Consider the following 17,273-nt stretch of genomic DNA (forward strand, 5'->3'; position numbering starts at 1 on the left):
TTACAGCCTTGGTTATAGAAGAATCCTTCTGCTGGTTTCCAGTGAGAATTGCTCCATATATAGATACATTTTGATATGTTTGTGGGGGGAGGTGAGCCCCGTGTCCTCTTCCTCTTCCATCTTGATCTCCTCTGGAAAAAGCTTTTTAAAAAAATTGTATTGAGGTATAGTTAATTTACAATGTTGTGTTTAATTTCTGCTGTACAGCAAAGTGACTCAGTTATACATATATATATTGTTTTTCAGTTCTTTTCCATTATGGTTTGACACGGGATTTTGAATATAGTTCCCTGTGCTCTACAGTAGGACCTTGTTGTTTATCTGTGGCAGTAGCTTTTAAAGTATAGAAATATGTAGTCTTGTGGGACTGCTGCGGAGGCCTTGCTGGCCACCAGACAGGTGATCTGAGGTGTCCCCTGGGCAATAGTTGCAAAAACGGGCTCAAGACGAGTTTATAAGCTCCTTTCTGGAAGATGCTGGTGAGCGGGAGTGAGGCAGAGGGGCCGCGTAGGATGGTGTCCCAGCCCGCGGTCCCTGAGAGCACCTCTGTTCCAGGGCCACAGGCTGAGCCACACCTGGAGCCTGACCCTCCGGCCGAAGCTCCGGGACAGGAAGTAGGCCTCTTTCACAGAGAGAGTTGGGGTGTGTTCCGGTGTGGTGTCTGTGCGGTGTCCTGGGGTGGGACCCTGCCAAGAGCTGTCATTGACCGTCACAGTCCTCTGGGCCCAGGAGCACAAGCCCACTGGCCGCCAGAGCCAGGGGTTCACGGGCATCCCGGGGCAGCCACAGTGGGACACCAGCGGCATGTAGGAGCTCCCCCCGAGCCGTGGGCTCTGGACGTGCTGGAGTGAGGATGCAAACACCCGGCTCTCGAGGCCTCTGGAAAGGTTTGCGCTCAGCCCTTAGATGTTGTGTGTCATTAGACGCCTGCTCCTCAGGCTTCAGCCTCGCTGCTGAGCCAGTGGGGCCTCTTTCACAGGAAGACTGAGCTCCTGGGCCTGCCGCCTCGCGTTGTGCCCTGAGGGTGGCAGCTGTCCGAGCCTCTGCCTTCACTGGTTATAGTGCTGTGGGACCTGCCCATGTAAGGCCCACTGGCAGCTGGAGCTGGGTGATGTGGAGGTGTTGCCTGGCAGCAGCTGCAAAAATCAGGGTGCCAGAGGGTATAAACTCCTCTCTGGGAGATACCAGTGAGGTGCCCAAGGCAGGGGGCGGGCACGAAGACTGCATCCACCGGCCTCCATTCCCTGGAGCACCTCCTGGGCCCCTGCAAGCCTGCCATTTCAGAGGCCTGCCCCTCAGGCCAGCGCCCCTGGACAGCAAATAGGCCTCTAGCTCACAAAGATGGGCGAATGTTTTGGTCTGTTATCTGTGCAGTGCCCTGGGTTGTAGCCTGCCAAGAACTCTCTCCAACGTTACAGTCCCAGGGGACCCAGAAACGCAAGCCCTCGGTGTTCAGAGCCAGGGGATCAAGGGGCATCCCCTGGGCCGAAGCCTCAAGAACCAGGCACCCGACGTAAGAACCAGGGCACTGGCGTGTGCAAGAGCTCCCCTCCCAGAGGTGCTGGTGCTGTGGGCGCGGCAGAGAGAGCAGTGAAGACGTGCACCCTCCCAGGAAACAGGAAAAATGGTGGAGCTTGCGGGCTCTCGCGAGGCAGAGAGAGAGAGCGCCAAGATGGCTCCCACAGAGAGAAAAAGGAAAAAGGTCTCAGTTAACCAACAGGTCACCCCCAGCTTTAGCAAGAGGAAGCACAGTGGCAGTGCTAGTCCCCTGTCCCGGGAGAGTGTCCCGCCAGGCCTGGCTCCTCGGGCCGAGGCTCTGAGATCAGCCAGTGAGCCTCTGCCGTCAAGTCTGGGCCCTGGGCTGAGTGAGCCTGCGTGTCAGGGTGCCTCTGGGCTTCCTGAAGCCCACTGGGTCTCGCGGATGCGGGGCTGGGTGGGCTGCAAGCCAGATGTTTTGGGGGCTTGTCTCTCGCCGGGGTGCCCTTTGTGGGGCGCAACTTCTGGCTCCTCAGGGAGAAGCTCCGGGTTTGTGATTCCCTCCCGGTGGTGGGCAGCTGTGCCAGGGGTAGGTTTATGGGGAGACTGCGCCAGCCTCTCCCACCCACTTCCACGTGGCTCTTGTCTCGTTTGTCAACGTGAGGTAGCCGCTTGGCGAGTTGAAGGTCTTTTTCAGAGGAGATGGTCGCACCTGCAGCTGTAGACGCGTGTCTGGAGGAGGTGAGGTCAGGGTCTTCCTGAGTCACCCCACTCTGGGTCCCTATGGCTGCAGTTTGGCAGCGTTTCAGCTTTTTTTTTTTTCCTGCTGTACTTGCAACTTTTCCATGAGATTGTTTCCAAAGAGAAAGAGAACTTCAGAAATGTTCATACCCTTTGATTCAGTGATTTCATCTAGGAATCTATCCTAGAGAAATAATCAGAAATCTAAGCCACAATTGATGTGTAAAGCTTCCATACTTTTTGTGATATAAACACTGTAAATAACCCCGTATCTCAGGGCCTTTGTGCTTTTCGTGTGTCTACACTTTGTTACTTCAGTGCTGAACTGTCCAGATGCCTACGGGGCCATCTTTCTTCAGGGGTTATATTTTTGAGAGTCACACTTTGTGAAGCACTTTGTGGATAGTTTGGGTTGGTACACTTGAAGACAAGGGGGAAGGAAATGGCTCTGTGGGTAGAAATCTAGGGTCAGCATTTGAAGGTGTCTGATGTGCACTTCTGAATGGGCTCAGATACTTGTGGCGTTTCAGGGCTCCCGCCTGAACACCCAGAGAGCCCGAGTGGACGAAGGTGCAGGGGAGGCTTCCGATAGCACCAGGTCTGTGCAGGGGCGGGAATACGGACGTTGAGCCGGAATCCTCGACTTCGTCTCGGTTGGCCTCGCTCAGCCGGGCAGTGAGGAAGGCGTTGTGAGGGCCGTGAGGGGTCCCGTTGTCGGCTGTGTCGGCTGGTGAAGCTGCTACGGTGAGTGGGGATGGGGATGAAGCGTCTGCACGGAGGGAACAGCTGCAGTCGGCAAGCGGAGGCTTGTCCTGGGGTCACAGTGTTTCCCACCGGAGCAGCGCTGGCAGTGCAGTCCCAGCAGCGCCATTTCCGCGCTCCCAGCAGGGGGTCGTCCACGGGGGTCTAATCCGTTGCCAGCAGCCCCGGGAGGCGCTGTTTCCGTCACCCCCACCCCACCGCCAGCCTTTGGGTCCACAGGGACCTCCAGGTTCCCTGCCAAAGTGTCTTCACTCTGCCAGGCATTTCAAACAGAGGAGATTTCACGTGGGGAACTGATTACAGCTGCCCCCCAACCCACCACCAGCTGGGGCAGGTGGAATAGAACAGGGGTGATGACCAGTTGGGCTATAGAGGCAGGAAGCCAGGTGACGAGGACGGGAATGCCAGAGACCGCATGGAGGCCGGTGTCTCGGGGTCCAGCGCCGTGGCTGGCACACTTCTCCCGCGGCACCACAGAGCATGGGAGGGCGGGCCTGCATCCAAAGAGCGGAAGGTGAGCCACTAGCAACTTAAGGTGTTGTCAACTCACCTCAGATTGCGGCACTGCTGCCAGGCAGCTGGTGTGGTACGTCCCTCTTCGCTGCCAAAGCCCCAGTTTTGTTTGGGTGGCCAGTCCTCCCATCGTGGTGAAGATGGACTCCACATCCAGGGTCCACCCCCCCTGCCCTGGCTAGTGCTGGATTTGGAGCGGCACGTGGCCTGGAGCTCCACCATCTGCCCGTGTGGACAAAGCTGGCCTTTTCTCCTGTCTCGTGCGGTGTCACCAGTCCTGGCGGGTGAGTGTCCTAAGTTAGGAGCAGTACGGCGCCGCCGACCCCCCGTGTGCGTTCTCATTTGCTGTGTTTAGTGAATGCATATGTGTTCTTTGATCTTCATTTGTACCCGAACCTGGATTTATAGTCTGAGAACTTTCACATTGCACAAGTGCAGGGCTGGGAAAATCGGGCTCTGCGTGGCTCACCCGCAAGGTCAGACTGATCCCAGCCCTGAGCTGCGGCCGCAGTGGGATGATGTTTCGTCAGCACTAAACATCCTGACCACGAACGTAGCCTCTTCTGCGTTTTGAACCCGAGTTCAACCTGGGATATTGACAAGGGGCCGGTATGGTGGGAGTGGAAACCACGCAGCCCCCGAGGGAGCAGAATGAGCAAACGAGGAACAACATACAGGAGTAAGAAAGTTCTCACTAATAAACACACCTGTCCCACGCGGGGGAGCCTGACCCCTGACCCTGGGGCATGAGGAGGAGCCGGGGTGAGTGAGCCAGAGGAAGATGGGCCGTGGTTAGGGTAAGCTGGCTGCTGCGGAGGACGGCTGGGCCTCCCAAATAGGCTACCGTCCTAGCAGCATTCAGTTCTCGAAGGTGCTTTTAAACACAGAAATCATGATTCTGAAGAAGGGAAGAGGAAGGATGTTTATGGTCAGTGGCCCAGAACAGGGAAATTTCCTTTTGATATTTTCTACCTGAGTGATCCTGGTATGAGCAGCCCTTCAGTTTATATTCTTGATGTCACTTACGCTGGATGACAGATCCTGGAACTACTATTGTTAGATGGACTGGAGGTTTATGGCTCAGTCCAGAATAATTCAAGGAGGAGAGTGGTGTTTTTCCTTAGTGTGGATGAATGTTGCATTTCTTTTTTTATAAATTTATTTAGTTTTTGGCTGCGTTGGGTCTTCATTGCTGTGCTCGGGCTTTTTCTAGTTGCGTCGAGCAGGGGCGTGGTGCGTGGGCTTCTCATTGCAGTGGCTTCTCTTGTTGCAGAGCACAGGCTCTAGGCACGCAGGCTTCAGTAGTTGTGGCTCGCGGGCTCTAGAGCGCAGGCTCAGTAGTTGTGGCGCGTGGGCTTAGTTGCTCCACGGCATGTGGGATCTTCCTGGACCAGGGCTCGAACCCATGTCCCCTGCATTGGCAGGTGGATTCTCAACCACTGCGCCACCAGGGAAGCCCCGAATGTTGCATTTCTGAAAGCAGATAGATGGGGCAGGAAAAGTACTGGATGTCAAAAAATATGGGTGTGAATTATGGCTCTGAAATTACCATGTGATCCTGGAAATATCAGTCTACCTTTACTTCCTCGTTTTAAAAAGTAATGGTAAAAATTTACAGTATCCTCCTTCTGGTTTTGTTTTTATTCATAGCAGTTACTGGCAAACAAAATATTACATCTTATACTCATTTGTTATTATCTGTTTCTAAAGTATAAGGTCCATGGAAACATTTGTATGCTCACACTCACTAAATAAGAAAATTAAGAGAATATAACAACCTCTGAACAAAGAGCTTATGCTGGTTTAGGAGTCAGAGCACATAAAACCAAAACAGCAACCTGAGGACATTGAGTAGGGTTTGCAGTGCTTCCCTGGAGTCCCTGGTTGCTGGTCTGTGGAAGTTGCTTCTCACCTGTGGTCTGGGCTTCGGGTGGGGTTCATATGAAGAATGTAACTTGGTCCTGGAGCAATAAGGCAGACAACTCAGTTTGCCGTGAAACACCTGTAGTCTTGCTCAACAGATCACTGGGGTCTACTAGAAGTAAAACTTGTGTGAAAAGAGCTCTTCCCCCTGCACATTAGCCTGGGGTCAAGAGGGTTCAGGTTAAGAAATGTGCTTACTTTCAGAGCTCCCTGGGGAAGGGAATGTGGAGAATGGCACTTGTTTCCTGGGCTGGGGACGCCAATGGGGCATCATTTTGTTTGCTTTTTATTAACATAATAACAGTTTATGCTATTCCTTGGAAACGTTGTTCAGTAATGCAAAGTTCTCAATCCCTGAAAGTTATCTTTTTGTGAAGATAAAGAAGAAAACAAAGTAAGTGAGGAAACATAAGAGGGAAAAAGAATTTGTATATTGACTTGGGATGAGTTTGGGATAAGAAATACTTAGGAGACTGATGTCAGAGGCAGACAGGAGGAACAGGTGTAGCTGGAATAAAAAGTAAACCACAGAACAGTATTTCTGCCCATCAGGAAATACTTTTTGCAGGCTACCTGATATTAGGGTCTCAGTACCAGCATTATGCAGGTATCTTTGTGACCTGCAACAAGACCCCGCTCCCTGTCTCTGGCTACTTTGTGTAAAACTGTGAGATACTATATAACCTCACTGATTCGTGGACAGGGTCTCCTTATCACCTGAAAGGCTGGCCCTCCTGAGATGTCACAGGCTCTGGGGCTGGCAATGTGCATTACTACGAGGTCAAGTGACCTGCGCTCCCTGGCTGGTCAGCCAGGTATCTGCCCCTGCATCTCCGACTCCATTGCAGGAGCTAACTCAGAGCATATATCCAGCTTCAGTACCTCCCTGCCTCAGCTCCACCTCACAGGCTGCGGGGGTGACTGTCCCAATGCTCGAGTCCCCCCAACTCTAAATGGAAAAGGGCTGCCTGCAGATCAGCATCAGTGAGGGGATTCAGCGAGGTGGTGCAGCTGGTAAAGCTGAGATAGCTGCGCCTCTTTCTTCCAAGAGTTATTGGAAGTTATTTGCTGCTGTCACTTTGACATTTGTAATTTACTGAATGAGTAGATCTTGATGTATTATACATTTAGTAATGTCAGTGATGATAAAATGTTAACGGAGATTTTGCAAACCAGGGTATATTTTGAAAAAGCTGTATAGTAAGTAAGTATTCAGAAAAGCTTTTTCAAAAGGACTTCAAAAGAAGGTTCTGGACCAACGACACATCTATCTCCTATCAAATACGAGTATAATTTGGTTATCTGAAATGCCCTACTACCTGCTTGAGTTTGAGCCCATTTTCCCATCTGTAAAATGGGGCTACTACTACTTGCCTGTGGAGGAAGTGTGAGGATTATGTGAAAAAAAAAAATATAAGGCACACAAGAGGCACTTGGTAAATATTAGGTGTTTCATCCTGAGGCTGAGTTTATCTCTGCTGATCGTTAACAGACATTCTCTCCAGTATTTAGAACACAGCTGAAAGCAGCAAAGAAAAAGTTTTATTCTTTGATATAAAAGAAAACTTTAATGTGTATACAACATAGTTTTTTTTGTCCTTTTTTTTAAAAAAAAAGAAAATTGCAGAAATATAGACCTGGGTAGAAAAATACACTCAAGCAGCTGCTCAAGACAATTCATAACTCCTAAAATTATGAACAAATAGCACACAAATCTCAGCATAAGCCTTTTTTTCCTTTAAAAAAGTATTCAGGGCTTCCCTGGTGGCGCAGTGGTTGAGAGTCCGCCTGCCGATGCAGGGGACACGAGTTCGTGCCCCGGTCCGGGAAGATCCCACATGTTGCGGAGCGGCTGGGTCCGTGAGCCATGGCTGCTGAGCCTGTGCGTCCAGAGCCTGTGCCCCGCAACGGGAGAGGCCACAGCAGTGGGAGGCCCACGTATCGCAAAAAAAAAAAAAAAAAAAAAAAAAAAAAAAAAAAAAAAAGGATTCACATTTACTTAAAAAACACACCTAGTTATTTGACAAGATATTCAATAACCAGCAATAACTTAATAAAAGAACATTTCCTTTGTGATAGTAAGTTAGCATAAGAGTTTTGCTTCTACAATATGTGTCATAGTAAAAAAAAAAAAAAAAAAAAACACTTCTGACTCCTGGGCCCCAAAAATGCTCGTACAGTTCATTGGAGCCCATAAATTTGGGAGTCCTAGACCTCAAAGGGGAGCATCTTTGGTCTTCCCTATACTTAGGACCAAAACAGACAGTGATCCTGGCATACAAATAACAAAAACAAAGGTGCAGGAGACCACAACTACTCAATAAAAGCTATTTATGCCCAATAAATAGTTTCCGAAAGAAAAATAATTTGCTTTTCACTTAATGAATTCAGGAGAAATGAATTCAAGAGAAATGAACACATTGAGATACACTGTTTTCCACCTGTTATCAACCTGCCATCCATAAAGTCAGTTCTGCCACTACCAGCAGGGGGTGCCTGACCACAGGAGAAGCAGCCACATAGTTTCCCAAAAGGCAACCTACAAAAATACGTTTACCTGTATTTACATGAAAACTTTTTTGGGTGAAAGTTTAGTTTCCAAAGTACAAGTGTAACATTTTCTCCTCGACACTGGATTCAAGTAGAAAATATAGGTCATATAAAGTTTGATTGGCTGAAACATGAATAAACCTTTAAAATTACTAAATATGTGAATATTGCTAGAATACCAAACGAAGTGACAATGAATTTAACCTGTGTTAAAAATCTTTACATTCCATGTGACTTGTTATTTAAAATCAAAGATAACAGAACCCATACATCCAAATGACTGACCTTTCGAAGGCCTGTGTGAAGTGTTGGAAACACTTCAAAAACTGCCCTCAGAGTCACAATCCACAGGAAAAGGCTGGTTTTTACCTCAGAGTAAATGCTGGCTTTTGATCACAGATGGTACTGGTGCGCTGTGCCTTCCACTCTCTTCCCAAAATTAAATTCACCTCAGAGGCTAAACAGGCCACCTCTGACGGCCTCACAAAGCTGCCTGTCAGGGAGGGTCCACCGCTGCGGCCACCACGACCACTTCATGCTATGTGAGACAGGACTGCAAACAGTGCAACGTTCTGAAATTCATCCTCTACCGCCATGCTTATTACTCCAGGTGTGGGTGCATTTGCTCTTGAAAACCTGCCTCCACCTTCCTGCCACGTCCCATCTTCATAGCCTCTGGCCCGTCAGCAGAATCAGTGCAAGTCGGCAGAAAGCACAGTGAAAACATGAATTCGAGTATTTTAAAAAAGTAATTTTAAAGCTTCATTTAAAAAAGTATATTTTTAAAATTTAAAAATGAAGTATTTTCTGCACTTGGTCAGATCCTTTCTACCACTTGACAAAGGTGCTAGACCCTCACCCAGCCTCGTACAGACGGTGCATGTGTATGTATTTTACGTTCTGTGGAGAAATTCTACAAAAATACAATATTCTTTTCTCTCCATAAGTTGGAATAAAGAGTAGGGTTGTAGGAGAAAAGGGAGGGATAAGTAAAAACAACAAAAAGGAGGCGTGCAGTATACAATTTTTTCTTATCTTAAGACTGGAATAAAACTTTAAGAAGTATTTCCCCTCAGGAAACTGACCTGTCTGACGCTTGGCCCTACAGGGTGACTGCCGGCCCGTGCTCCTCCACCCCTCCGGGGGGCAGGGCCAGGCTGTGGCGGGGGTCGGACCGGAGGGAGCTGAGCAGCCTCTGGACACTGCCCTCCCGCCCAGGGCTGTGCAGGCCAGGTGCCAGGCCAGCGCCGTTGACCCGAGTGAGGCTGCCTGGTGGCAGCCTGGGTACCAGCCGGGGCTCCAGGACGCCCTCGAGGACCACGTCGGCCTCCTCGTCGCTCTCCATCTCGTCAGGGGGCAAGTTCTGCAGGACGTGGGCTGCAGGCAGGCTGTGGCGGCTGGCCGTGCTGTCCGAGGAGCGGCCGGAGCTGCCCAACGCACGGCTGCCACGCACCACGTTGTTCCTCTGGTTGGCCGGCTTGACCGTGACGATGAGGTTGTGGCTGTTGGCGATCATCATGTCCGTGACCTGGTCCAGTGTCTTCCCGGCCACCTCAATCCCGTTCACCTCCAAGACCTCATCGTCCACGGCCAGCAGCCCAGTGCTCTCGGCCAGGCCGCCAGGCACCATACGGGAGATGAAGATGCCGGGCACCTTCTCCAGCCCCTGCGGGGCCACGCGCACGCTCGTGCCGTCGCGGATGTAGAAGCCCAGCGGCTTCTGGCAGCCGTGCCGGTACAGCCTCACACGGCGGTGTGTCTCGGGGAGGATGTCCACGTCGATGATGGAGGACACGGGGCGGAAGTCGTGGGGCAGGCCAATGTGCAGGTGTGCGCGCCGGCGAGGGCCGTCCTCCCGCAGGGCCAGGGGGCGCCGCCGCCTGGACAGCGAGCCCACCCCGAAGCTGCAGTGCTCGGCCTCTTCTGGAAGAGCACAGAGGAGTCAGTCAGAGGAGAGACCCCGCGGGCAACGGGGAAGCACAAGTCAAACAGCATCGAACACCCGGAGCCTGAGGCTGGCTGTCCAGGTAAGGCCTGGCCTTCTGCAGCTCACCTTCCCACCGCTTCTCTGACTTGTGATGTGACCCCAGGGAAGTCTGAGGCAATGGGCAAATCAAACCGTATAAAGAACTGACTGAAAGACAAGTCTCCCACATATGCCCAGGAGCTGAATGATCGGTTCATTTTGTCACACTTCAGTTTTGGGGAAAGTCTCAACCTCCTGGATGATATGCAAACACAATGCAGTAACTTTATGGGTTGTTTTGCTGAGCCCACAGCAATCCTGGCCTCAGGTGAGCTGGCCCAACAATATTCAAATATTCAATATTCAAACAGTATTCAAATATTCAGGTAAATGTTTAATGCCAAGTTCAAGCACAATCATCTCCTTAACATTAGCTCTCCAGGCAACCAACAGAATGGCTGAAAGGTTAAGAGAATTAACAATAGATGAAAGGTTTAAAAGTGCCTGACGGGATTCTGCAATGACAGTGGCGCGGGAAGCACCAGGAATGTCTCCCAACCTGGACAACAGCTGCAGGGGCAGAATCTGTCTGATGTAACTCATTTGGAACTTGAGAGTCTGTTGAAGGCTCAACTTCCAGGGGAAGAATTGGATGGTAACTGCAGTCAATTTTGCTCAGTTTCAACTCTTAGCACAGTAGCAGCTACCTAGCTGACCCCCCAGCACCCTGGGAGGCAGCTGTGCACTGTTCCTGGAGAGTGTGTGGGCAAAGAGGACCCTGCTCTCCAAGCATCAGGCATCCGTGCTCTGATTATGGACTGCTCCTTCGGATCACAAAGGTGTAGACAGAGGTAGGTGGCTATTGCACCTCCCTGCATTGTTGCAAGCCCCTCCCCTTCTACCTGAAGGAACGTCCAGGAGAGTTAAAGGACTGGCACCCTTTCTCTCCTTTCATTTTTCACCTTTTTTCATTTTGGGAGCCAGACCTTAAAGTCTAGGACATTAAAAACAACTGCATATATGGGGAAAGTTAGAAGTGACTGTGCATGCTCAAGGAAAGACTCAGGACCTTAGAAGACCTTAAGTTCACACCTTAATGTTGATACTCAGTAAAGAACCTCCAACAATTAAAAAAAAAAAACACACCCCCAAAACAGTAACAAAAACCCAGCAAACCCTGGGGAAGGGGTTGAATCTGATTTCCAGAGCTACCATGTTATTAGATTAATCTCCAGTGTTCAACAACAACAGAAGTCACAAGACAAAGAAACGAGAGTGAGCCCCAAAGGAAAACAGTAATAGAAACTGTCCCTGAAACAACCTGATGGCAGATTTACTAGACAATGACTTTAAAACAATGGCCTAAGACATGATAAAAAAAAAGAGATGTGGGTAAAGTCAAGAAAACAATGTGTGAACAAAATGGAAATATCAACAGAGAGACAGAAAACCTAAAAGGAAACTAAATAGAAATTTTGGAGATGAAAAGTACAATGGAAATTATTGAACAGGGGACTCAAAGGCAGATTTGATCAGGCAGAAGAAAGAATCAGTGAATTTGAAGATAGGACGATAGAAATGATCATATCTGAGGAACAACAACAAAAAATGGTTAAAGAAAAGAGAACAGAGAGTAAACAATCACTGGGAAACCATTAATCAAACTGATATATGCCTTGTGAGAGTCTGAGAAGGAGAAGAGAAAGGGGTGGAGGGAATATTGGAAGAAATAATGGTTGAAAACTCCCAGACTTGATTAAGTGTGCAAATGTAAACATCCAAGCTCAACAATCTCTAAGTAAGATGAAGTCAAAGAGACACAAGATTACAAAATAATCAAACTTAATAAAGACACAGTATAGGGGGCAGAGTCAAGATGGTGGCATGAGAAGACACCAAGTTAGCGTCTCCCCACAACTAGGGCTCCTGCCTGCCACTGATGGGGGACCCTGATGCCCAGGGAGACGGGAGGAACCCTCAAGTGAACCGGTAGGATGTGGGGGGGCTGAGAGGGGAGGAGAAGTGGAGGCCAGACAGGATGGGGCCCCTGAGGCCGGGGAGATCAGGAGAGGCAGGGGGAGGGTCCCTGTGGGAGAAGCAGGAGATCGCCCGCCCATTCGGGCCAGGGAGACTGCTGAGCTCCCAGGCTGGCCCCTGCCCTCCAGGGCAACCCCCCACCAGCTGCATTGGTCCTGGAGGCACAGGAAGGAGGCCGAGAGGAGAACAGGAGAGGCAGGTGGGAGGGGCCCTGTGGGAGGAGAGGAGAGGAGGGCGTTTGCCCCGCCCACTCGAGCCCGGGAAGCCTGCTGGGCTCCAAGGTGAAGTCCCCCGCCTTCTGAGACCAGGAGTGGGGGGCACTCCTGAGCCCCTTCTGTTCCGTTGAGCCTAAGCCCCACCCCGCACAGCCCCCAGGGCCTTTTCCAGCCCTGGGGGTCCTAAGCATAGGCCCCGCCCACCACCCAAACCTCGCTCTTGCTTAGGCCCCGCCCTCCACAGCCGAGGCCTTTCTCCCCCTTTTTTCCTCCTCTTTTTTACTACTGTGGTACTGTTGTACCTTCTGGTTGCTGATCCATCTATATTTTTACTCATATTATTTCTAACATATCTGTTAGTTTCCTAGTCTAATTTTATTTTGGGCTTTGTTATTGTACTTTTTTTTTTTTTTTGCCACCCCACACGGCTTGCAGGCTCTTGGTTCTTGAGCTGGGGGTCAGGCCGAAGCTCCTGCAGTGGGAGCCCCGAGTCTGAACCACTGGACTAACAGAGAACCTCAGACCCCAGGGAATATTCATCGGAGTGAGGTCTCACAGAGTTCCTCATCTCAGCACCAAGAACCAGCTCTACTCAATAGACTACAAACTCCATTGTTGGAAGCCTCAGGCCAAACAACCAGTAAGAAAGGAACACAATCTCACTCATAAAACAACAACAACAACAAAAAACATGAGACAGCAAAAAAATATTTCCAGATGAAGGAGCAAGGTAAAAACCTACAAGACCAAATAAATGAAGAGGAAATAGGCAATCTACCTGAAAAAGAATTCAGAGTAATGATAATAAAGATGATCCAGAATCTCGGAAATAGAATGGAGGCACAGACTGAGAAAATACAAGAAATGTTTAACAAAGATCTAGAAGAACTAAAGAGCAAACAAACAGAGATGAACAACACAATAACTGAAATGTAAAATATATAGAAGGAATCAATAACAGAATAACTGAGGCAGAAGAACGAATAAGTGAGCTGAAGACAAAATGGTGGAAACAACTGCCAAGTAGCAGAATAAAGTAAAAAGAATGAAAAGAATTGAAGACAGTCTCAGAGTCCTCTGGGACAACACTAAACGCACCAACATTCGAATTATAGGGGTCCCAGAAGAAGAAGAGAAAAAGAAAGGGTCTGAGAAAATATTTGAAGAGATTATAGTCAAAAACTTCCCTAACATGGGAAAGGAAATAGTCACCCAAGTCCAGAAAGCACAGAGTCCCATACAGGATAAACCCTAGGAAAAACACACCAAGATGCATACTAATCAAACTAACAAAAATTAAATTCAAAGAAAAAATATTAAAAGCAGCAAGGGAAAAACAAAAAATAACGTACAAAAGAAACCCCATAAGGTTATCAGCTGATTTTTCAGCAGAAACTCTGCAGGCCAGAAGGGAGTGGCAGGATATACTTAAAGTGATGAAGGAGTAAAACCTACAACCAAGATTACTCTACCCAGCGAGGATCTCATTCAGATTCGATGGAGAAGTCAAAAGCTTTTCAAACAAGCAAAAGCGGGGCTTCCCTGGTGGCACAGTGGTTGAGAGTCCGCCTGCCGATGCAGAGGACGGGTTCGTGACCCGGTCCGGGAAGATCCCACATGCCACGGAGCGGCTGGGCCCGTGAGCCATGGCTGCTGAGCCTGCGCGTCCGGAGCCTGTGCTCCGCAACGGGAGAGGCCACAACAGTGAGAGGCCCGCGTAATGCAAAAAAACCAAAACCAAACAAACCCCCAAAAAAACAAACAAGCAAAAGCGAAGAGGATTCAGCACCACCAAACCAGCTTTACAACAAATGCTAAAGAAACTTCTCTAGGTGGGAAACACAAGAAAAGAAAAATACCCACAAAAACAAACCCAAAACAATTAAAAGAATGGTAATAGGAACATACATATCGATAATAACCTTGAATCTAAATGGATTAAATGCCCCAACCAAAAGACACAGACTGGCTGAATGGATACAAAAACAAGACCCATATATATGCTGTATACAAGACACCCATTTCAGACCTAGGGACATATACAGACTGAAAGTGAAGGGATGGAAAAAAGATATTCCATACAAATGGAAATCAAAAGAAAGCTGAGTAGTGATACTCGTATCAGATAAAATAGACTTTAAAATAAAACTGTTATAAGAGATAAGGAGGGCTGCTACATAATGATCAAAGGATCAATCCAAGAAGATATAACAATTATAAATGTTTATGTATCCAACATAGGAACACCTCAATACATAAGGCAAATGCTAACAACCATGAAAGGAGAAATCGACAGTAACACAATAATAGTAGGGGACTTTAACACCCCACTTACACCAATGGACAGTTCATCCAAAATGAAATAAATAAGGAAACACAAGCTTTAAATGACACAATAGATGAGATGGACTTAACTGATTATTTATAGAACATTCCACCCAAAAGTGGCAGAATACACTTTCTTCTCAAGTGCACACGGAACATTCTCCAGGATAGATCCCATCTTGGGTCACAAATCAAGCCTCGGAAAATTTAAGAAAATTGAAATCATACCAAACATCTTTTCTGACCACAACGCTATGAGATTGAAAATCACTTACAGGAAAAAAAACTGTAAAAAACCCACAAATACATGGAGGCTAATCAGTGAGCTACTAAATAACGAAGAGATGATTGAAGAAATCAAAGAAGAAATTAAAAAATACATAGAAACAAATGACAATGAAAACATGACCCAAAACCTATGGGACGCATCAAAAGCAGTTCTAAGAGGGAAGTTAACAGCAATTCAGTGTCACCTCAACAAACAAGAAAAATCTCAAACAATCTAACCCTACACTTAGAACAACTAGAGAAAGAAGAACAAAGAAAACCCAAAATCAATAGAAGCAAAGTAATCATAAAGATCAGAGCAGAAATAAATGAAATAGAAATGAAGAAAACAATAACAAAGATCAATAAAACTAAAAGCTGGTTCTTTGAGAAGATGAACAAAATTGATAAACCCTTAGCCAGACTCATCAAGGAAAAAGTGAGAGGATGCAAATCAATAAAATTAGAAATGAAAAAGGAGAAATCACAACTGACACTTCAGAAATACAAAGGGTAATAAGAGACTACTACAAACAACTATATGCCAATAAAAAGGACAACCTGGAAGAAATGGACAAATTCTTGGAAAGGTACAATATTCCAAGACTGAACAAGGAAGAATTAGAAAATATAAACAGACCTATCACAAGTAATGAAATTGAAACTGTAATTAAAAATCTTCCAACAAACAAAAGTCCAGGACCAGACAGCTTCACGGGTGAATTCTCTTAAATATTTAGAGAAGAGCTAACACCAGTCCTTCTCAAACTCTTCCAAAAAATTGCAGAGGGAGAAACACTCCCAAATTCGTTCTACGAAACCACCATCACCCTGATACCAAAACCAGAAAAGATGTCACAAAAAAATTATAGACCAATATCACTGATGAACGTAGATGCAAAAATCCTCAACCAAATACTAGCAAATAGAATCCAACAGCATATTAAAAGGATCATACACCACGATCAAGTGGGATTTATCCCAGGGATGCAAGGATTCTTCAGTATACGCAAATCCATCAATGTGATACACCATATGATCATCGCAATAGATGCAGAAAAAGCTTTCAACAAAATTCAACACTGATTTATGATTAAAAACTCCCCAGAAAACGGGCATAGAGGGAACCTACCTCAACATAATAAAGGCCATATATGACAAACCCACTGCAAGCATCACACTCAATGGCGAAAAACTGAAAGCATTTCCACTAAGATCAGGAATACACTCTCGCCACTCTTATTCCACGGCAATCAGAGAAGAAAAAGAAATAAAAGGAATACAAATTGGAAAAGAAGGGGTAAAACTGTCATTGTTTGCAGATGCCATGATACTATACATAGAAAATCCTAAAGATGCCACCAGAAAACTACTAGAACTAATCAATCAATGAATTTGGTAAGGTTGCAGGATACAAAATTAACGCACAGAAATCTCTGGCATACCTATACACCAACAACAAAAATCAGAGAAATTAAGGAAACAATCCCATCTACTATTGCAACAAAAAGAATAAAATACTTAGGAATAAACCTGCCTAAGGAGGTAGAAGACTTGTACTCAGAAGACTATAAAACACTGATGAAAGAAATCAAAGATGACATAAACAGATGGAGAGATATACCATGTTCTTGGATTGGAAGAATCAATATTGTGAAAATGACTACTACTCATAGCAATCTACAGATTCAATGCAATCCCTATCAAATTACCAATGGCATTCTTCACAGAATACAAAAAATTTTGCAATTCGTATGGAAACACAAAAGACCCTGAATAGCCAACGCAATCTTGAGAAGGAAAAATGGAGCTGGAGCAATCAGGCTCCCCGACTTCAAACTATACCACAAAGCTACAGTAATGAAGACAGTATGGTACTGGCACAAAAACAAGAATATAGATCAATGGTACAGGATAGAAAGCCCAGAGATAAACCCACGCATATATGGTCACCTTATTTTTGATAAAGGAGGCAAGAATATACAGTGGAGAAAAACAGCCTCTTCAATAAGTGGTGCTGGAAAAACTGGACAGCTACATGTAAAAGAATGAAATTAGAACACTCCCTAACACCATACACAAAAATAAACTCAAAATGGATTAAAGACCTAAATGTAAGACCAGACACTTAAAACTCTTAGAGGAGAACATAGGAAAAACACTCTTTGACATAAACCACAGCAAGATCCTTTTTGACCCACCTCCTAGAGTAACGGAAATAAAAACAAAAATAAACAAATGGGACTTAATGAAACTTAAAAGCTTTTGCACAGCAAGGGAAACCTTAAACAAGATGAAAAGACAACCCTCAGAATGGGAGAAAATATTTGCAAACGAAGCAACTGACAAAGGATTAATCTCTAAAATATACAAGCAGCTCCTGCAGCTCAATATCAAAAAAACAACCCAATCCAAAAACAGGCAGAAGACCTAAATAAACATTTCTCCACGGAAGATATACAGATTGCCAACAAACACATGAAAGGGTGCTCAACATC

At 46.8% G+C, this 17,273-nt stretch overlaps 1 protein-coding gene across 1 annotated transcript in view; it reads right to left on the bottom strand.

Annotated features, from left to right (window-relative positions):
- Positions 1-8,986: 8,986 nt before the first annotated feature.
- PARD6G (par-6 family cell polarity regulator gamma) overlaps positions 8,987-17,273 on the bottom strand; it is a 107,115-nt gene continuing 98,828 nt past the window's right edge. The window contains exon 3 of the mRNA XM_079717706.1: positions 8,987-9,888. Coding sequence (XP_079573832.1) covers positions 9,068-9,888 — 821 coding nt within the window. The 3' untranslated portion in view covers positions 8,987-9,067. The remainder of the gene's footprint in view (positions 9,889-17,273) is intronic.

This window comes from Hyperoodon ampullatus (genome assembly GCF_949752795.1).
Source record: "Hyperoodon ampullatus genome assembly, chromosome: 13".
NCBI lineage: Eukaryota > Metazoa > Chordata > Mammalia > Artiodactyla > Ziphiidae > Hyperoodon > Hyperoodon ampullatus.